General features: G+C 37.0%; 2 protein-coding genes across 3 annotated transcripts in view; both read left to right on the top strand.

The window, feature by feature from the left end:
• The window catches only part of Zfp91 (ZFP91 zinc finger protein, atypical E3 ubiquitin ligase), a 40,463-nt gene extending 26,409 nt beyond the window's left edge, over window positions 1–14,054 (top strand). Inside the window, exons 3-11 of one of the 2 annotated variants that reach the window (XM_020159308.2) lie at window positions 1,332–1,544; window positions 1,805–1,841; window positions 2,594–2,695; window positions 3,240–3,374; window positions 4,710–4,760; window positions 5,134–5,212; window positions 6,484–6,598; window positions 10,001–10,100; window positions 10,363–14,054. In XM_020159308.2, the coding sequence (XP_020014897.1) occupies window positions 1,332–1,544; window positions 1,805–1,841; window positions 2,594–2,695; window positions 3,240–3,374; window positions 4,710–4,760; window positions 5,134–5,212; window positions 6,484–6,598; window positions 10,001–10,100; window positions 10,363–10,873 (1,343 nt within the window). In that variant the 3' untranslated portion in view covers window positions 10,874–14,054. Of the gene's footprint in view, window positions 1–1,331; window positions 1,545–1,804; window positions 1,842–2,590; window positions 2,696–3,239; window positions 3,375–4,709; window positions 4,761–5,133; window positions 5,213–6,483; window positions 6,599–10,000; window positions 10,101–10,362 lie in introns of both variants that reach the window. The other variant, XM_020159307.2, reaches the window with a different exon arrangement.
• Window positions 14,055–14,359: 305 nt separating this feature from the next.
• Window positions 14,360–21,486, top strand: Cntf (ciliary neurotrophic factor). The gene is made up of 2 exons (XM_020159311.2): window positions 14,360–16,023; window positions 17,212–21,486. The coding sequence occupies exons 1-2, from the start codon at window positions 15,910–15,912 to the stop codon at window positions 17,695–17,697; spliced, it is 600 nt and encodes a 199-aa protein (XP_020014900.1). The 5' UTR covers window positions 14,360–15,909; the 3' UTR covers window positions 17,698–21,486.
• Window positions 21,487–21,968: the final 482 nt, after the last annotated feature.

Below are 21,968 nucleotides of genomic sequence, written 5' to 3' on the forward strand. Positions count from 1 at the left end.
TTACTCTATTGGACCCAGAGTACAAAGCATTGATCTACACAAGATTATTCTTAGGTCTTAAAATCTAATAGATTTGCTTTCTAATAAACTAACATGTCTGTATGAGAGTATCCATTTTCCTACAGTCTTGTCAATACAGTGTGTTGGCAAACATTTAGATCATTGTCAGTGTAATAGGTAAAAAATGATATTGCACTGTTTTCATTTAAATCTCACTAAGTGGCATGAGCTTTTTGTTTGTGTGTGTGAAAGCCATATTTTTACTGAGGTACCTTTTTTTTGGCTGTTAGAGTTTGCTTTTGGCTGATTTTTGCCATGCAGAAAATTATAGTCAGATACATCATCCTGTTACTCAAATTTTATGTTATTCTTGGAAAGGCTTTCCCAGTGTGAGATTGTTAAAAGGATGGTCCATTATCAAAATGGGTTCACTTGTAATACCTGCCACCTTTATAGGGCTGTATACTCCAAATATGAAATCCAGTTTCTGATGTTAACTTTATTACTGTTCAGAGAGGATGACCTGCCTCACTTCATACACCTTTAAAATGTGAGAAAATACAGGGTAACATTAGGTTTGTTTGTGCATACATGTGTGTGCCTGTGTGCAGTGTTTCACAGGACTGCTGAAAGCAGAACACTGGAACTGAACTTTGCTGTGGAATTGCTCTATATATTAATATCAAGTTCCTGATGTGGTTCTAAGTAAAACTGTTGATTAGAATCAAGGAAAGGCATTCCTGTTAGAAAATTCCTTACAACATTTCTTGGGTATTGAAACATCTAGACCTATACTTCTTTCTTCTGGTGCCTCTAGTTCTGATTCTTTCTGGAACCACTTTCATAATTTAGCTTTTCTTCAAGAATCAAATTGCTAAAGTGTATTTTGTATACTACTAAGAACTGCACTGGCAATATACAGTTGCTACCTTGCAACAGAAAGTATTTTCTTTAGAGTAATGACATTAAGGATATGATTGTTTTGGGGTGGGGGGGGTTGTTGTTTTTGAGAGTATTTTGCTGTGCTGAGATTTGAACCCAGGGCTTTGCACATGTTAGGGCACTCTACCCTTGGGTTACATGCCTTTTTTTTTTTTTTGAGAGCAAGGTATAGCTATGTGGCCCAGGCTGGCCTGGAACTAGCAAACTGCAAGCCTCTTTCTCTCAACTGCTGTTACAGGTTTGGACTACCACACCAGGCTATTTTATCTAAGTGTCCTCTCATTCATTATTTCAATAAAATTTCTCCTTTAGAAAGCATTTAATTTGTTTTCTTTTTATATTGATTAACTGTAAACTTGAAAAGAATGGTGTATGTTTTTTTTCTGTAGATCCCAAAGAAGAGAAGGAGGAAGAAGACAACTCTGCCATCCCTCGGGAAGTTACCACTGCTGCAAGTAGACCTAGTCGGAGCTGGCGCAGTGGTAGCAGGACGTCAGTCTCTCGCCTTCCAGACACCGAGAACACTCGAAGCTCTCGATCCAAGACTGGTTCATTGCAGCTCATTTGCAAGTCAGAACCAATTACAGATCAGCTTGACTATGGTACAGTGCAAGTAGGATATGGTTACTTAATACCCATGTTTTTTTCCTTTTTTTTTAAACGTAATGTTGAACACTTACCTGAACGTCTTCATTTTCAGGTACAGGTATAGGTATAGGGAGGGTTTCTTTTGAACAATATTCAGTTACTCTCCTTTTATGTAATTACCCCATACAGTAAGTAATTTGACTTAAATATTTTGGAGACAATATCTTATGTACATATATAAAGGTTTTTTTTTTTTTTTACTTTATTTTTCTAGAAGTTGCAGAAGAACATCAGTCTCCTGGTGGCATTAGGTGAGAAAGTTTTCATATTTCATATTGAAATCTCTGAGTACTCAATCACATTGAATGATTCAGAAATTGATTCTTATGCGAAAGGATTTTTAGCTGTTAGAGAAATTAACTTCACGGGCTGATGGGGTGGCTTAACTGGTAGAACGCCTGCCTTGCAGGTGTGAGCCTTGAGTTCAAAGCCCAGTACCACAAAAAAAAAAAGGAAAAATTAACTTCAGTTTTAATGTTACATTTAGATTTCACATTTGACTTTGATTATAGCATAAGCCTCATAATTTAAATATATAGTTCAGAAACCACGTCTTGGGTACATGATGTACTTGGGCTTATTCCATGCTGGGCACTGATGTGAAATGTAAGTATTTTGACTAGGATTTTGAAAATTTTCTCAGTATCTTCCATGCTACATTGTTATTTTTATCTTTTTTGTTGTTTGTTTTTGTTTTAGGTCTTTCATGAAACAGTAGATTGTTAGACATAATGTTAACCCATTCAATTGTTTTTTAGTTTTTAGCACCATTGAAAAATTATCCCTCTCTCTTTATCTTTTGTCTAGGATTTGTGTGTTGTGGGTTTTAATTATTATTTAGAATAAACAGCTAGTTTACAGCCCAACTAGATCATAAGGATGAAAATTTTAGATGACTTAATGTAAGCTTTTGACTACCTTAAAATAAGTTATCAAATACAATGTAGACAGACATGATCCTTAGAACTATAATTTTTCATTCATATTTGCTGTTTTTTAGTAGTGATGAGGAAGAGGAGGAAGAAGAAGAGATGTTAATCAGTGAAGAAGAAATACCATTCAAAGATGACCCAAGAGATGAGACCTACAAACCCCACTTAGAAAGGCATGGCTCAGATTTTACTCTACACTTACCAATGAAAAATACATAGGAAACACTGTTACATGCTTTCATTTTGTCTTGTTGACAGACTAAATTGATATATAAATATTTTTAAATGAGTGATTAGTTCTGAATTTGTTTTGCAAATTTAGCATCTTATCACTCATACAGTTTTCCATTTAATAGAACTTAAATTTCATCATAATCTGAATTAGTCGATGTGTGCATGTTTTATATCTTTATAAGATACCATGATTGATTTGCCCAGATATTTAGACTATTTTTACTCCATGTCTTATTTATCCTTATAACTTAGTGGTATTTGATTTTCAGGCATCTTTAGCCTAGAGGTTCATCCCATAGGCATCAGATACATAAAACATTGCTGTGCATGTGAAGAACATTTCATGAGAAATTACAGTTTATGAGCTGAGAATCAAAATTTTATAATGTCTGTGCTAACCCTGAGCTTTAACCTGCTTTCACAGTCTGCCTCAAAAAAAGTCTTTGGTGGAATACCAATGTTGAAATGCATTTCTGTTCTCAGGGAAACTCCAAAGCCACGGAGAAAATCAGGGAAGGTGAAAGAAGAAAAGGAAAAGAAGGAAATTAAAGTGGAAGTAGAAGTAGAGGTGAAAGAAGAAGAGAATGAAATTAGGGAAGATGAAGAACCTCCTAGGAAGTGAGTGTGCAGTTAGAAATTAATTTTTTGAAGCCACTAGGGGAAAAAGGGTGAGAGTATGAGGAGGGACATCAACATGTATATACTTCAAAAGACATGTTTGTTAATTTAAACATAAAAAAAATAGTCTGGCCTTAAGCAGCTGAAAGTTTCATTAGAGAGACTCCTTAGAAGCTTGAAAAGTTTTAACTTTAATTGAAAGCCATATGAGCAAGGGAGACTGTAGCTATAGGGATGCAGAGGGAATAGAGACATCTTTAAAAGAAGAACAAATAAGAGAAATGTGATAATCTCAGAAACTTTTGCCTAGCACTCACTTCATCAATGCAGAAATGAAAATTAAGCACTTAGTCTTTTGGGTTGATTCTGTTGTAAGGAGAGTTCATGTTTAGAGTTTTTAGATAATAAACTTATCTATTCTGAATTGATTAAATTTGAATGAGAAACTTTTCCTCATAGCAACTCTTCAAGTAATAACATTGAGATTTATCCAAGCCTTCCATAGTAATGCATAGTTTATGGAAGGCATATAATTTAACAGACACAGACTAATTTAAAGTCAAATACTTCAGGTTAAAATCTTGATTTGCTAGATAGTATCTTTGGCTTTATGTATTCTGGATTATCCTCTTTGTCTGCCGCCTGTTCCTTGGCCTTGAGAACATGTCTTCAGCCATTCTTTATCTTTGTAAGCTTCTATCTGGAGTACAGTAGACTGTTGGTTATGTGATTATGTGGTTGAAAAACCACCATTGAGGAAAAATCACACATGCTCTGGTTGCATACAGTCCAGTTGTCTCAAATTTTATAGTGCACATAAAGTAGTCTGAGTATCCATAACTCCAAACTGCATGGACTAAAATACATATTTTCACAAAAATTACTGTTGTCCAAATTTATACTGCTCACCAAAAACTAGGTCTTATTTCGTTCTCTTTATCTCAAATAATGCAAATGCTTGATAAATTTTTCCATAATACTGTCTGACTTCCACTAAAGACATGCCACTTTTCGACAAATTAAAATTTTCACTTTAATCACTTTAAGCAGATTTCATGCCCTTTTTGAAAAGCTTGAAAAGATTACCATAATTTTAATCTTGCTTTTTGAGGAATATTTTCACCTAAGGGCTGGTAACAGTAGATCACACATTTAAAGACAATTGACAATAATGTAGGCTGACTAAGAGTTTCTCCATGTCCGCTAAATTGTGTGATGCACGTAAGGAGTTTAAATTTTCTTTTTTTATGAAATTTCGTGTGATTTTTAAAATATTTAATTTTCCTCTGTGCAGTTCATGAATAATGCAGGCCAATTATTCTTTTTTAATTACAGGAGAGGAAGAAGGCGAAAAGATGACAAAAGTCCCCGGTTACCCAAAAGGAGGTGACGAATTTATATTTCTGGAGTTGCCGGGGTTGCACTATATTTCTAATGCTAGGCATTTTACTCACTTGTTTACCTTTCATAATAATCCTGCACGGATGGCTTATTTTAAAATTTCACAAAAGTAGTTTCACTTATGTTCATGATGTACATTGCAAGATGTTGGAAGTTTCTAAAAATCTTAGAACTTCTTTGCCTTTTGGAGAAATGCCAGTTTATGCCATTTGGGCAGTTTCTGATTATTTCTAATACAAATTCTGTGCAACCTGTATATTAGTTAAGAGATTTTTATTTCTTATTACAAAATAGCTCTTCTTTAAGTACAGAATGCTACTTTTCTGTTGCTAACCTTTCTCCAACATTTTGATAATAGGAAAAAACCTCCAATCCAGTATGTCCGTTGTGAGATGGAAGGATGTGGAACTGTTCTTGCACACCCTCGCTATTTGCAGGTCAGTGAGGTTGTTATACAAGACAGCCATTCAGGTTATGTTTCATTACTTGTCCTTATACCTCATGAGACCTTGTGGGTTTGTATAGGTTTTTATCATTGATGTATAATATTAATCAAAACATTTTTTAGTATAAAATTCTTTTAGTTATTTTCATCCATGAGTACTGGTATAACAGAATACTTGAGACTGGGTAATTTATAAAGGAAAATTTGGGGGCTTATGGTTCTGGAGTCGTAGAAGTCTAAGAACATGGTACCAACATCTGGTGAAAAGACTTTATAGTGTGACCCCATGGTGGAAGGCTAACAGGCTAAAAGGGGGCAACAGAGGGCAAAAAGGAGCTGAACTCATGTTTAATGATCCTATTCCTGTACTAACAACTTTAAGCCATTCATGAGAACAGCATTGAAACACCTCTAATTAGAACCTACCTCTTAACAATATTGCATTAAAGCCTAAATTTCCAACATAGGAGCTTTGTGAGAAACATTTAAAACATAGTGTAAATGCTCTGTTTACAAAAGAAAAAAAGACTAAAATAACCTGAGCCCAAATACAGGACTTTTCTCAGAATTATTATATGGTATAGTATTTCCCCAAATGGTGTGAATACTTCTGATATGATGTGATTGTAATAATATATCAAGATACAAAGTAACAGATTTTATTTTAAAATGTATTAGAAAAAATGAATTTAGCAGCTCAAGCCAGTGGTTTCTTAGATTGTACAGATTGAATAAAAGATTTTTGCTTTCTTTTAGTTTTTCTTATGTGGACAGATTTTTTATAAATGAGTTAGGAGGTCAGCTTATATTTATGTCTGGCAGAAAACATGAAAGTGAAATGCTACTCTGGAAATGCCTGTTTGATCTTTATCAGCAAGGATAACATGACAGGCCTTTTGGATTATGACTCTCTTAAATAATGATAGCTGCTATCTTGCTATGTGCCACTTGCTAAACACACTGTAAAATATATGATCCCTTTATCTCTCACAATAATATGAGACATTTCTCATTGTCACCATCTTAGAAATGAAAATAGGAGCTTGAAATACTTAAGTACATCTCCTAAAATGACACTATTAGTGACTGGTAGATTGGGATTGAAACTCCATAGCCATTCTTTTTAACCATTTTACTATTCTTCCTCCCCATCCACATATAAAGTATTCGATTTTTTTCTTCAGAACTTTTGGCTTAGCAAAGAAAAGAGCTTTGAGGCAGCCTTAATGTTTATCCATTTTTCACTTTCCTTTACTATTTTAGCACCACATTAAGTACCAGCATTTGCTGAAGAAGAAGTACGTATGTCCCCACCCCTCCTGTGGACGACTCTTCAGGCTCCAGAAGCAACTTCTACGACATGCCAAACATCATACAGGTATGTTTTTAAATAAGATGTTTTCAAGTAGCCAAATGAACTGTACTTTAGGTATACACATTGGTAGTGAAATAATTTTCTTCTAACATATGCCTTCTTACAAAAGTCAGTCAAGCGTGGGAGAAAGGTGTGAAAATAAGATTTAATAAAATGTATACCTGTGATTTGTGTTTGGTGGTACACACCTTTAATTCCAGCACCTAAAAGACTGAAGTCGGAATATCATAAGTTCGAGGCCAGTCTGGCCTACATAGTAAGTCTCTTATCTCAAAAAAGAAAATTAAAAAATATGTGTATTTGTGTATGCATACAGAAAGTCCCATGAATTCATGATGATTTTTAAAAATTAAAACTCATTATTAATGTTTCTATTTGAGTGATGTTAATTATAAATTTTACAAGAGATGAGCAAGCCAGAGCTTTTGAGCTTTTATCCTCTAACTTCTTTGACAATTTTTATGACCCAGGTAATCTTTTACTGAGCATGTGTGAACACTGTACATATATTCTTGCTGATCTATCCACTGAACATCACTAAGTTTGTTTGGTTTAACCTTGTTGTATATCTAAGAAACCAGAGATGTAACAGTATTAAGTAATTTGCCTGTAATTGCTGGTGCATGGCTCCAGCACACCTGCCTAGCAAGTTCAAACCCCAGTACTGCCAAAAAAAATTTTTTTTAGATTTGCCTATGATCACTTAGCTAATTTTTGAATTAGCTAATTTAGAACTAGGATTTTTGAATTCTGCTTCAGGTAAACACCTGTAGTAGCTGTTGTGAACTAAAAATGAGCAGCATTGGGGAGAAAGCCTAAACAATAAAAGAGCTTGTCTGTGATGTACGGTTAACTTATTAAATAGCTCTTAAGACTTACACAGCTACAGAAATTACAAAGCTAGCTATTGAATTTGCATGCAGCAGCATATTCCTAATTCTGTAGGAACCTCAGAAGAGTAGCTGAGTGTAACATATATTACAGAATAAACTCAGATTCCATTCATTTATAGCCAATCTCCCTGAAATTCAGCTTACAACGGCAAATTAGGTTGGTTATTTATGTCTCAAGTACTTGATTATTATGTGTTATTTTCTTAATTTTGGAAGCTAAGACCAAGATTCAGTTGCAGAAATACGTCCCCTTCCCTGAGATCTTACTGTCCCATATACTTTTCCAACTTCATTTACTCTGTATGTGACATAGGCAGGTTACTTAACTTGTCACTTTTCCTTAACTATAAATGAAGGTTCTCATAGGATGAAGGGATATATAAGGTGTTATCTACTTTACAGAGCCTGGCACATGGTAAGCTTTCTCTAAACACTAAGATTCAAATTTGGGTTTTATTACACCGAAGACTATAATCTTGGCCCCAAATATGTCATGAGAGAGAATGCTGTCTTCACTCTTTCTTGATAGGTGCTGTAGTTTTTCTGTTCCTTCTCCATATTAATACTGTTTTATCCCATAGAAAAGTCATTTCTGACAGCCAGTTTAAATATTTTAGCTAAATATCAGATGTTAATATGAGAAACTCTTATATAAATTCATTCTATTCCAAATGTTTGTATTTGGCTAATACAGTTTTACGGTGTTTTCCTTTTGCAAATGCTATGGACTCTTCTTTGCAGAAGTAATCTATTTAGCAAACGAATGTCCCACCCAGATTTGCCATGGTGATACAGAACAGGACAAGTGGACAAGACCTGGGAAATGTTAACGTTCTATCATATGTTAGAACTGTGTGTTTTTAGACCTTGCCTTACGTAGTGTGGAACAGCCAGCAGGGTCATCACTTGGGTCCTTGTTAGCCATAAGAATCTCAGACATAATAAATCAGCATATGTATTTAATAATAACATCCCTAGGATCTTCTGAAGTTGACCAGTATAGCATTCTGTTTCACAACTCATGCAGACATGGCGTGAATAATGGTGTGATGTATGAAAAAAATGGTTGGAAGGAGCTGATCAGGACCAAGTGTTTGAGTATTACTTAGTTATGTTCAAGTTTGACAAAAATATGACTCTTTTCCCACACTTCATTTTAAAGCCATTTGGAAGGAGTATTGGATTAAATTGGATTTTGTTCACCATTTAACTTATATTCATGGTTTTACTATGACCATATCTATAATTTTAAGATAAAAGATTAAAAAAAAGTAGTGATTATTAATTCAACAAATATTTATTGAGCACCTATTTGTCCTTTGGCTCTCTAATCAAGTAGTAAAAACATAAATAAGTACAGTACTCCCTTGTCCTATGATTCCAGACCATATTGCTATATTCATCAAAAAATGTGTGGAAATGAAAGAAAAACAGAACTGACAAAGGGAGGTAGAAGATGTAGGGTAGCAGAATAACATAAAAAAACATAAGTAGTGTTTACATGTATTTAAATGAGAAAAGTTTAGATTATTTATCTTGGTAACTTTGTACAGTGCTGGGGTTTGAGCTACTTAAGCTATGTCCCCAACCCTTTTTTGCTTTAGTTTTTTTTTTTTTTTTTTTTTTTTTTAGTATTTTTAGTTATTTTCCATGTACAGTCTTGCATTTTTGCCCACGCCAGTATCAGACCACCATCATCCTACATATGCCTCTTGCATAGCTAATTATTGACACGTGCCACTATACCTGGCTTGTTTTGTTGAGTTGGGGCATTCATCTTTAACAATCTGAAAAAATATTATTTCAAAGAGTAAAACCTGGGCCAGGCATCGGGGCTCATGTTTGTAATACTAGCTACTTGGGAGGCAGAGATTGGAATAAAATTCAAAGCTAGCCTGGGCAAAAGTTAGGAAGACCCCATCTTAATCAGTAAATAGGACTTGTGGTATGTGCCTGTGATCCCAGTTACACGAGAAGCCATACATAGGAGTATCACCGTCCAAAGCTGACAGTAGACAAAAACATGAGACACTATCTGAAAAATAACTAAAGCAAAAAGGGCTGGGGGGGGGGCTGTGGCTCAAGTGGTAGAGCACTTGCCTAGCAAGTACAAGGCCCTGAATTCAAATCTTAGTACCACTAAAATAGACAGGTAGGTAGGTAGGTAGAAAAAAAATAAAACTCAGGGGAAATATTTCTGACCAGTTTACCCAAGAGCTAGATTATTGATAGCATTGAGATTTGGATTCTGGTTTTTCTATTTCTTCCTAGGTTTTCATGTTTATAAATAGATACTTAAGCTTCTGCTAATATATGAACTACAAATAAAATCAAAACAGTGCATTTTTAAAAAATTTTGTATATCCAGAGTTTTTATAAATTGAAAATAGCTTTGCCTTTATTTTTAATTGACCTACCTAATCACTAGCTCACCAGCCCACTTGTTGTAAACTAAGGAAAATACTTAGAGAGTGTCTAAATGAAGCATCAATCCCATTATTGTTCTTCTTAGATCAGAGAGATTATATCTGTGAATATTGTGCTCGGGCCTTCAAGAGTTCCCACAATCTGGCAGTGCACCGGATGATTCACACCGGCGAGAAGCCATTACAGTGAGTATTTATTTACTGAACATCTGGTGAGAAGTACTCGTACCTCACTTGAAGGTTTGTCCCCTGCAAACATTTTAGCCGCCACTGCTGTTTATATTTACCAAATTAAAGAGTAGGCATTGATTAGGGGAGCTAGTAGTTTCCTAATCCTTTACAAGAAGTATATGTTACTGGTTTTTTGTGTAGCTAAGTTCTTACATGATCCTTGAAGAAGATTCTTTATTTCTGTTTGATTACCCATCTCCTTTTTGACTCTCCTTAGATGTGAGATCTGCGGATTTACCTGTCGACAAAAGGCATCCCTTAATTGGCACATGAAGAAACATGATGCAGACTCCTTCTACCAGTTTTCTTGCAATATCTGTGGCAAAAAATTTGAGAAGAAAGACAGCGTAGTGGCACACAAAGCGAAAAGCCACCCTGAGGTGCTGATTGCAGAAGCTCTGGCTGCCAATGCAGGCGCCCTCATCACCAGCACAGATATCTTGGGCACTAACCCAGAGTCCCTGACACAACCTGCAGATGGTCAGGGACTTCCTCTTCTTTCTGAGCCCTTGGGAAACTCAACTTCAGGAGAGTGCCTGCTACTAGAAGCTGAAGGGATGTCAAAGTCATACTGCAGTGGGACGGAACGGGTGAGCCTCATGGCTGACGGGAAGATCTTTGTAGGAAGCAGCAGCAGCGGGGGCACTGAAGGACTGGTCATGAACTCGGATATACTCGGTGCTACCACAGAGGTTCTGATTGAAGATTCAGACTCTACTGGACCTTAGTGGAGAGGAAGACTTTGGGCACTGGGACAGTTCAGACTTTGTATTTAAAGGATAAAAAGGACAAAAAAAAAGAATTTAAAGCATTGAAAATCTAGTAAAATAACTGAAGGGCCTGCTCTTTCCATTGTGGATCACAGCACACACACACACACACACACACACACACACACACACACAGCCCATCCCCATTCCGTGAACTCTCTCTGTTCTCTTCCTTAAATAATTGATGTTGCCTTTACCACAAAGGTAGATGAAAAAGAAGCATTAGCCGGTCTTAAGGTGAGGATTATCCTATTCGTTCCAGCCAGTGGCAGACTTCCTGCTCATCAGCAGATCCCCTTTTCCAACCTGTAACTCTGATATGCTCTGGATCAGCTTTTAACTCTTAGTAATATATTACTGACCTCTAAATCCTTTCTCCTTACTGCTGCACTATGGTTCTGGCTTCTACCCACTGCAACACACTTATCCTCAAATATATAATTCTAATCTCTGGAGGCTGGCAGCTTGACTTGGCACTTTAGGGCCCCTTAGCAGAATGTGCTGTTAAAACAGTACACATTGCTCACCCCCTCTTCCTCCATTCCCTGTTGGGTTTTGGAAAGGAAGGATACATGGGGACCACCTCCCTTCTCTTTGATCCTAGCACCTCAGTCTCCCGAATCTCCATATAGCTCTTAATGGTGCTCACTTGCTTGGAAGCAGGCTCCCAAGAGGGAGGGGGCTGCCCTCTACACAGTCTCTTTGACCATAAGACAGGGCGTATCAGTGAGAAAAGTCCCAGGCTAAGGCAGAAATTTGCACTTTGAACATGTGTGTTTTTGTGTTGTGGAACCTGAAATTCCTTATTTATTAATGGAAAGTCTGACTGGGGGGTGGGGGTCTTCATTGCTATATTTTGTGGGGCTGGGAGAGATACGATTATTCTGATACGGGATCCTTTCCATAAGAGGTACTTTGAAGGCAAGGCATAGGGTTGAAGAAGCACAGCCAGCCTCTAAAATCATAGCTCTCTGGTGGCCTTTAAAGAAAACTGGTCCTCAGCACTAACAATCACTACAGTAGCCTAGTGCTTTTTTGGAAGCCATCTTAGGGAAGGATGGTAGGTTCGGGATAACTAGTGTGCTGTCTGAGATCTTTAAAGAGCATTGACATTTAGGAATTTTGAGGGGATGAGGAGTATTGTGTTGTTCAGGGTCTGAAATACAGATAAAAGATTTTTTTCTTGTGCATTTATTTTCTTTTCCTGTCCTCACTGTTTTCCTACATATATCTTCCTACTGGCCTGACTCAGGCCCCTTGTTTTGTTTTTGTTCTTTGCTTTGCTTTGTCATTGGTTCATTCCAGCTCCCTGTGAGTGAAGGAACAAAATCTATGAGTCCTAAAGTTTTTAGTTTTTTTAATCCCTTTTAGTAACATCTATGAAGAGAAAAGGTTTGATAGACAGTTGATAGTCTGTATAATGGAGTTGGCTTTCATCTGAGTTACCACTTCCTATGGAGTAGGGATTTTCATGTGTTGTGGAGTGCTTATTGCTGTCAATGGGAGACAAAGGTAGTGTACAAATTCATAACTTTCAGAAGACTAAAAACTTACTTTAGCTCATTTTTAGAGATTTAGAAGGACAGTGCCTATACTTCTGTGTACCTCAGAAGCTAGGACTGAAGGCTTACTCTATTTATTACCAGAAATATATGGTGAATGTTGGAAAAATGGAATTTTGCTAAGAACAAAGTAAGGAACAACTTGTTTTTTACAAACACTAAAACTATAAAGTTTATCACTTTTCTCTTTGATTTACTTTTTCCCAAAAAGAAGAGTGACAAAATGTCATCTCTGAAAGAGGCTTACTGTACACCCACTAGTGTCAGTGGCTGGGATACCAGAGAATAGGGAGTGAAACACCTACTGTGAACAGTGTTGAATGCACTATTGTTCTTTTAGAGTGTTGCAGATTTGCCATCCCTCCAATGGGAGGGTAGAAAATGAAATGAGAATAGAAAGGATGTAGAATATGCTTTCATGCCCACAGGGTTTGCAATTAACTTTGATAGTGTTGAGTAGGTTTAAAATACTGTTAAGATTGATGGGATGGGTCTGCAATGGTGTAGCTCTGTTTTGTACTACTTCACTAGCTAGCATCTATATCCTACGCTTACCTTTTGTCTTTGTCAGACTTTTTAATCTCCATAAATTAATTTCACTTACAGTGATTACTCATCAAATACTGTAGTCACCAACAGTAACGCAAACTGCATTACAAACAAATCTCTCCTCTTTCTGGGATGGGGGAAAATATATTCTTCCCTATACCTCACTCCCCACCCCATGAAATACTTAGTTATAATTGGAAACTTTCTGTCTTTGCGGGGGGGGGGGGTGGGGAGATTGGGTCCTCTTCACAGCTACCACTTGCCAACAATAAATTATTGTAGCAGTTTGCAATAAATTTTAAAATATTTTTCATGGACTTAATATTTTTCTTTTTAAGAAAGGAGTACTAGCGTAGGATAGAGTCAATATAAGCAAACTAAGCCCCATTTCCATTTCTTTTCTATTCATAATGTTTATTTTATTGTCCTTTCAAGGAGCGCTTTTAATCTTGAAAATCTGTATTTCATACTCTTAATAAAATTTTGCTACCTATTCTCCCCACTTCATATTTTTCATCTTGAATTGGCAATTCTAAATTCTAAGTTGAGATACAGCTATCAAAATTTCTGGGAAATGTGCTTCCCCCTTCTTTGTGGTAGCCCATGGTATTTTTCATAATTAGAGTTCTTAATATGTTTCAAATAATTTAGGCAAACACTGGCAGGGAGTCTTGGGGATAAAGAAAATTATTAAGGAATATGAAAACATCCACATAGAGCACTTGAAACCTCCTTTGTACCTGTTTGGAGGAAAAAGCTTATAAAATATACTACCAACCCAAATAAGGTTATTATAGTCTTGTTATTTGAAGTACCAGTTTTTTCCTCCTCCTTTTTCCCATTTTCCAATGTATTCAAGAAAAATGAAAAATTGTAATGGATCAATTATATTTCCTAAAAACTCTTTTGCCTGTTGAAATGCGCAGGACCCTTCTCCTTTGACGGGAGAGATGAGTAGTTACCTGAATCTAGGTTGAAAAAGTTATGTAAACAGAAATTACAATAAAAGGGATACTTTGCTTTTCAAATCTTTTGTTTTCTCTTATCCTAGGTAAGGCATATCCAAAATAAGTATGTAAAGAAGAAAAATAAAAGTTGTCTTCGTGGAAGCAACTTGTCTTCTATGATCGTACTAAATTAAGTTATCCCAGGAGTGAAACAGTTGATTCTGCCAAGTAAGCACACTTAAGTACCCTCAGGGCATGTTTTGCGTGTGGTTTACTAAAGGTTGCTCTTTGTTTAGAGAACCACACTTCTGACTGAGTTCTTGATTTCTAATGCTGAAATGCTGTAGTGATTCTGTGATCAGCAAATTTGGAAACCTTGATATTTCAGTAGCTTTCTATTAGGAAATCTAGCTCTATTCATCTAGTAGAAGAACATTGGGTGCTATGAGGGAAACCTCACTGTGATAGTGACAAAACCTTGATATTTAAGTGCTCCACAAAAATTAATACTTCCATCTCAAGTACTAACAACAACAGCAAAACGATAATCTTCCTACCAAAAGTTTGACTGTCATGGCTAACCAGGTCTTGTTTCTTTTTCTCTTACATGCCTCATTTATTGTTTACCTTTGTAAATTTGCTTATGAAATGGCATGTGTTCCAACTTACATGGCAGCATCTATTATGAGAGATGGTGGACACTAATTGATCCATTGGGGATGAAATTTGCACACTTTACCCAATTGTCGTCACTCTTGAGTGAAAGGCAGTAGAATGACAACTCTCCAAGCAGGTTTTAACTCATTTGTTCTAATTTTTCTGAACATGTTTTAGTTCTTGTTCTCTTTCAAAGGCTAGCTCATTTTCTTATTTTGTTAAGCAAGGAGAATGACTGGGACAGTGGAAAAAAAAGAAGCATGTTGTCACTTGAGAGCAGCTGCCTGACAAATATTACCAACATAGGGTTGGGTGTTTCCTTTGGAAGAGTACAGGCCTAAACAGTGCCTTCCACATCCTGTAGCTACCAAGAAGGCACTATGATTGAGAGTAGAGATACTTTATTAGCTGATTTTTTTCTTCCTTGGTGGTACTGGGGTTTGAACTTGGGACTTCATGTTAGGTAGGCACTCTACTGGTTGAGCCATACCTCAAGCCCTGATTTTTAGATATAATTGAAGCAAAAGGATTAGAGGGGAGAGATGACCTGTTTCATGTAATCTTTGTTTCTTGCACAAAATGTGAGCTGTCTAAAGAAATTGGAAAGTCAGTGGAGAAAACAGCAATAGAACCAATGAACTGTATATAAATTTGAGCCTAGATTTTGGATTTTAATTCTTCAAGCTTTTTCCTTGTATAAAATGGGAAAACTAATATTTATCCCAGGATTATTCTAAGAATCAAATGAAGTTCTTAAAGCCTTTATACAGTATGTAATTCATGGTGTATGTTTAATAAATGGCACCTACATCAGTAACACTTAATGAACACTTTGCCAGGTCAGAACAAAAAGACAGACATGAGGAGCATAAGGGAAGGGATAATAAAATGAACTGATTATATTGTATATAAAATAAATTACATTAGGCCAGGGTGTCATGAGGATTAGTGTGATAGTGACCTTGTTGCTAAGTACAAAAGCAAAACAATGACATAAAACAAGTGTGCTAAGTACTGAGTGGAGGAAAGAGATGGGCAGAGACTGGAGGGGAAAAAAAAAAAAGCTTATTAAAAGGGCCCTTTGATTCCACAGGCAAAAAAATCCACAGCCAGGAATTTGCTGCCACCTCTGAGTCAGACGGGGTGGGGGTGGGGGTGCACAATCCCATTAAAGAATGCCCAGTGTGGACTTAGTCTGTGAGAGTCACATTTCTTATTTGGGCCAATGTAGACAGAAGCAAACCCGCTCATTTGTTTCTTGGGACAGTTGAATTAGGGGATGGCTTTTGCAGAGCATTCACCCCTGACCCTTCACCGCCAGGACCTCTGTAGCCGCTCTATCTGGCTAGCAAGGAAGATTCGTTCAGACCTGACTTCTCTTATGGAATCTTATGTAAGTTGTCTTATTTTACTATTATCTATTTCCATTTCCCTTCATTTCTTCTACTCCAACTCCTCACCATCATGTTCCAGCCCCATAACCAATTATAATGACTGCATGGTGATACAGTCACTCATATATATATAGGACACCTATTATGACATGGGCTTTTCCATTGAGGAAACTTATGTAACTTACTGTCTTCCTCAGATTGTTTAGGAGACATGCTGTTCCTTGAATGAGAAAATACATGGATTCACGTGGGCTTACTTTATATCTTGGAGGCTATTCCTAATTTGATTGCCTTTGTTCTGAATCCTAATCCATTAACCATGGCCCTCTTAAGTTTGGGTTCTTCATAGACATTGTTCTGAATTTTTGAGCTATGTAAATGGAAGAGGTTTATAGGATTAGGAGGAAGAGTACTATGAACTTGGGAAATTTGTAAATCCAACCAACTTCTACACAGGATAAGTCACCCACATTTTAGTATTACACATCAACAGTGTCCATGTGTCTAAACAGAAAGCTATTGAAAGTATTCCCTGGAGTCTATGGAAGTGTCAAATTCTTTAGGAATTAACCGTGGAGTTTCAAGTTTGTTTTCTGATACGAGGATACCCAATCAATTTCCACCTATGACCTGCTGTGATAATACTCCAAGCCCCTACCTGAAGTTCTAAATTTAAGTTTTCTGAGAATTGGTTTATCTTTGAATAGTCCAGCTAGTTAGATTAACTTTAAAAAAATTGATTCCTGTATTTTAAAAAAGATTGATCTCATCACCATTAAGAATGAACAATGGGGGTAGGGAGTGTAGGAAATTACTTAATAATGGCTTTCAGTCTCCCTATGTGATCAGTGCCTTTATGTATGTTTAAAATACTTAAACTCCACTATGATTAAAATATTCCAGTTTTCAGGATAAAGTCTGGAGTGAGAAAGACAAATTGGAAATCACTAGTTTCTACCTTTTAGAACTTGATGAAAGCAGAGCATTCTTCTAGGGAAAATGCGCAGACATTCAATTTTAGGGAGTAAAGTCTAGTCATGGATCCCAAATGAAGTTTCCATTCTAGACACTTTACTTTCTTACAACTTGGATCCTTGACTAGGGAGGTAAAGGAGGTTTTTACATGTGATTTAAGTAAGGATACTAGGGTAATTACAGAAGGTGTGTTTCCCTATATCCTTGGCCAGGTGACACATCAGGGCCTGAACAAGAATGTCAACCTGGACTCTGTGGATGGTGTGCCAGTGGCAAGCACTGATCAGTGGAGTGAGCTTACCGAGGCAGAGCGACTCCAAGAGAACCTCCAAGCTTATCGTATCTTCCATGTTATGTTAGCCAAGCTTTTGGAAGACCAGCAGGTGCATTTTACCCCAACTGAAAGTGACTTCCATCAGGCAATACATACCCTTCTGCTCCAAGTTTCTGCCTTTGCCTACCAGCTAGAGGAGTTAATGGTGCTTCTGGAACACAAGATCCCCCCGAATGAGGCTGATGGAATGCCTGTTGCTGTTGGAGAAGGCCTCTTTGAGAAGAAGCTGTGGGGCCTAAAGGTGCTTCAAGAGCTTTCACAGTGGACGGTGAGGTCCATCCATGACCTTCATGTCATTTCTTCTCATCAGATGGGAATCCCAGCACAAGAGAGCTATTACATGGCTAAGGACAAGAAAATGTAGCCCTCTCTCTTTTTCTTACTTTCTGTTTTAATGGAGTACATATAGTTTTCTGGGGCTCATTTCCCCATCTTCAGTTTTTGAAAACCTTTAAGACTACAAGCATTTTCATCAAGTAGAAGTGGAGACATGGACAAATGGACATACAGATTTAGTCTGGGATGCATGCATGCTTACATGCATGTGTGTTGGGGGTATAAGAGATTGAAAGCAGGGATATCCTTCCAACTTAGTGCCCTAACCCTCCTGCCCACTAAGTAACCTTTCCAGGCATTTAACAACCTTAGAAGAGATAATATTCTAACTCTAGATTTGGATGAATTCTGAGAAGACTGAACCAGTAAATTGAAAGTCATGATTTTCTAACCAAACTCTAACACAGTAAAAAATAATAATAGCTAACATTTATGGAATATCTGCTGTATTGAGGCAGTGTGCATTATATAAAACTTACATAATACAGTGTGTATTATGTGTAACTTACAACAACCTTGTGAGAGAAGTGGTGTTATTCCCCTTGGCAGATGAAAAATCAGGCTCACAGAGCCTCAGTTAAAGTCACATAGCTCCACGTGGAACACTAAGTTTGAACCAAGGTCCTCACTGTAATTAGAGGGAATTGTGAACCTCTATCACTGTGTCTCTTCGTCTCAGAGGGTTAGAAAATATGTCCATGTATACCCCCAGTACTGAAAAATAAGTCCCATTTTACATCTTCATAAGTTAACAGCAAACCATAGCATTAAAGGCGGTATTTGTTGCCCATATCTGGCAAAGAACAGAGTACCTGTAGATCTTAAAATTCTGTTTCAGGAAAAGATGAAACCCACCAGATTTCAAACCTTAAAAGCTGGGAATGTGCAGTAATTCATCCTGGCTTAAAGTATGTGCTAATGTATTTATTGCTGTACTTTCTGAGTTGGGCATTGTTTTAATAGGTTACCTCATGTTTACTGCAATCAGCCATCCAGTGATACAATAAGGCACTGGTGTCCCAAGCATTCACAGACAGTGGGTGGAATACTACTCAAGTTAAAAAGTCACAAAACTATCACCTCACATTCTTTGGATTTAGTCATGAGGAGAAAGTGAGGCTATGCTGGGACTTCCAGAAATTCAGAAACAATATACAGTAAAGGCTCTGCTGCACATCAAATGGGCAGAGTTCTGCACGTAATGATGAGAGAACCACACATAGTATGGAGTGCAGGGAAATGCGGACATTCATGGGAAAAGTCACTTGCAGTGAGGACCATTTTCTAGTAGTAGGTGTAAATCTAAAAGTTCTCAAACATCATTTATTTTACACTTATCTATAATTAAGATCCATATCAAGATCTTGGACTGAGGGGCCACATCAATTTACTTTAAATAATCAAAGCATCTTTATTAAACCAACTATGAGTCAGAGATGGCTAGCTCCCATAACTTGTTTGAGGTGGGATATGACTTGTATCCTCTCCCATGTGAGTCCACATCCAAAGTTCTATGAAGTCAATATTACAACAGGGCTCAGCTAGGTCTTGTGACAGATCAGGAGGGGGAGTAGAGTTCTCCTTTGTATTACGCATTTGTGGAAATTGGCGACATGATCTATTAATGTTGTGTGTGTGTGTGTGTGAATTATAAAGCCAGGGTGTTAGGAATTAAAGGTCAATGAAGGAAGAAATAATTTCCTGGAGGAGGGAGAGTGAAACAGGAGTTGTGTCTCAGAAGTTGGTTGAGTACAAAATAAAGAAAAATTATGGAGAAAAAAGGAAGAGTTGACTGCTCAGAATAAAGGTAGGTGAAAATAAACATTTTAGGTCCAGCTACCACTAGAGGCTTATTGTTTGGTTTATTTAATTTAATTTTGGTAAAGGTCGTTTCCAAATAAACATATAAAGGCTATTTCATTCAAGCTTGTCTTATTTAAATTGTTTCTTCTGCTTGATAGCAGCAGTTCTGGTTAATAAATATTATCTGCTTATTAATGTAAAATTTTTAGATTTATCGGGATAATACTTTTGTTTAATGGAGAGAGGTATGACTAAAATTTCATGATGAGGAAAAACTGATTTTGAACTTTCTGGATCTGAAATGAGTGGCCTCAGTCCAGTGTTTCAATGTCCTGCAGATGTGGCAGGACAGACACCTGTAAAGTTTCAGAAATCATTGGAGCCTAGTTTAAGCTCTGCTCAGCTGCATATGAAGGAATATTTATGCATAAGAGGTATGTTTAACGTGGCAGAGAGCCCAGGAACAGTACAAGTGTTGAATGGGAGGAGATTGGAGGATGTCTATCTCTGTAGCTCACAGAAGCAGCTAGTCTTTACCAAGTGTGTTCCCAGCACAGCTAAGAGCTATGTATCACTTTTCCCTTCAAGAAACTAGCAACATGCCTCAAAACAAGTGTGGGGAAATCCCTTAGAAAAAGATAGGGAAAAGTGATCATTTAGCCATATAACAAAAATGCAAACACATGTGAGATCTAAGTGGATAGACATTGCATCATATTTTCTTAAAATGGATAAATTGAATGAGGGACAGATTGACAAAAGTTCAGTGTTCTAGATGTGTGTCTTATAAAACCGATAGGGATAGTGAGAACACTGTGGAAGTACATAGATTGTTTGTTTTTGTTTTCATTTTCCAGGCTAGAGATGGCACTCAGCCCCTCATGGGTTGTTTTTGAAGTGCTGGGTTGAGATGTGGAAGGTAATTTATCACTGAGCTATACCTCCAGCCCTTGGAAGTATATAGCTTTTAGGGAGCCATGACTCAAGAGACTTTTGTTCTTTAAATTTTATTCCCTTGGGTCTTTAAATTTTATTCTCTTGGTACTTAGATCTGTATATGAATAGAATCTCAGAAACTCAGGTATAACTATATAGTATTTTAAGAAGGTGCATAAATTTAGTTTTATGCACCCTAACTTTGCAAAAAGAAAAGTTCTGTCTACAGAGAGAGAGGTTCTGTTTTCCTATATCTGTCAAGGAATTGCATGGGTAAGAAATAATTTTTCTTATGTTAAGAGGATGACTTACAAAAATGTTGCAAATTAGCCCAAACTTGAAAGCCAAGCATGTAATAGAATTAGCTCTAAGATTAAGCAGGATTGAGGGAAGTAACAGTTTTAATAAAAATGGAAAGTGTAAAGTCATAGCCTTGGTATGACTGTTATTTCAGACTGCTGTGGATGAAAGCCCAATGGATGACTCATTGTGTTCGTTGGTCAGAGAGAGGATGAGGGAACATTTCAGGGAAACACATCTGAAAGATGGTTGAGAGTGACTTGTTTGTGAATTTTTAGCACATTGGGCAAAATTTTGATGAAAGAGCAGAGAGACTTCTACCAGAATGAGAAAGGGGATTGGTGAAGAGGAAGTAGGGGAAGCAGAATTGGGACCTCAGTTGATCTATTGTGTGTGTGATATCAATGTAGTGTTTGGGCTGGGGCATTCTTTTGAAAGAATTATTTGGCCTCCTACTTCGTCCCACCCTCCACCTCAAGTGTCAGACTCAAGAGTGAACCCTGAGTGCTGGTGCATTCAAATGGTGAAAAGTGATTTCAAAACAAGACAAAAACTTGGTTTCAGCACAAAAGCATCAACAGAGTGCTAAAGACTACAGATAAAAAGATAAAGGAGAAAGAAAATTTGATCTTTCAATGAAATGTGTGGAGTGTGAGATAAAATCCACTTGCTTGGAATCCTTGAAATATGTTTCTTTGATCAATCTATTTTAGGCACATAGAAAACAAAAGATGCAAGGATAGCTAACAATAAAGTTCTCTTCTCAGCAAGACCACAAGTTGCTTCTTTTATTTCTGTGTCTTTGGATGAACAAGGGGAATTTCAAGTGATTTCAGCAGTGGATGAAATGTAATCCTCCCAGTCAGGACCAGGTTCAATCAAGCGTGCTGGATAAATCTCCATGATGCCAAGCCACTGGGCAAAACTGGGGCCAGTCAGTACAGAATAGGTTGAATGGCCTCTCCACCAGGCCAGTGCTGCTTTGCCCTCGAATATGTAGCTGTATAAGGATGATTTCTTTTTGGACAGTTTACTTTCAAGTACTTACTCCCCATCCAGTCTTTGACTGATGAGACCTCTGACTAGCCTATTTCTAGTTAGTTTGGAGGTAGAAAGTAAATTATAGAAAAACATTTAAGAGAAAATATGAAAAACTGTTGTGAGATTCTGTATTTCTACGCACACATTCAAGGTACTATAAAAGAAAAGAATGTATATAACATGGCAGGCAGCTCTATACCATTTTATGTCATTTAATCT

This window comes from Castor canadensis, chromosome 1 (genome assembly GCF_047511655.1).
Source record: "Castor canadensis chromosome 1, mCasCan1.hap1v2, whole genome shotgun sequence".
In the NCBI taxonomy this organism is placed as follows: Eukaryota; Metazoa; Chordata; class Mammalia; order Rodentia; family Castoridae; genus Castor; species Castor canadensis.

Coding starts and splice junctions, on each gene's coding strand:
- Cntf (XM_020159311.2), top strand. CDS start 15,910: ATGGCTTTTGCAGAGCATTCACCCCTGACCCTTCACCGCCAGGACCTC. Junction 16,024..17,211: donor CTTCTCTTATGGAATCTTAT/GTAAGTTGTCTT, acceptor ATCCTTGGCCAG/GTGACACATCAGGGCCTGAA.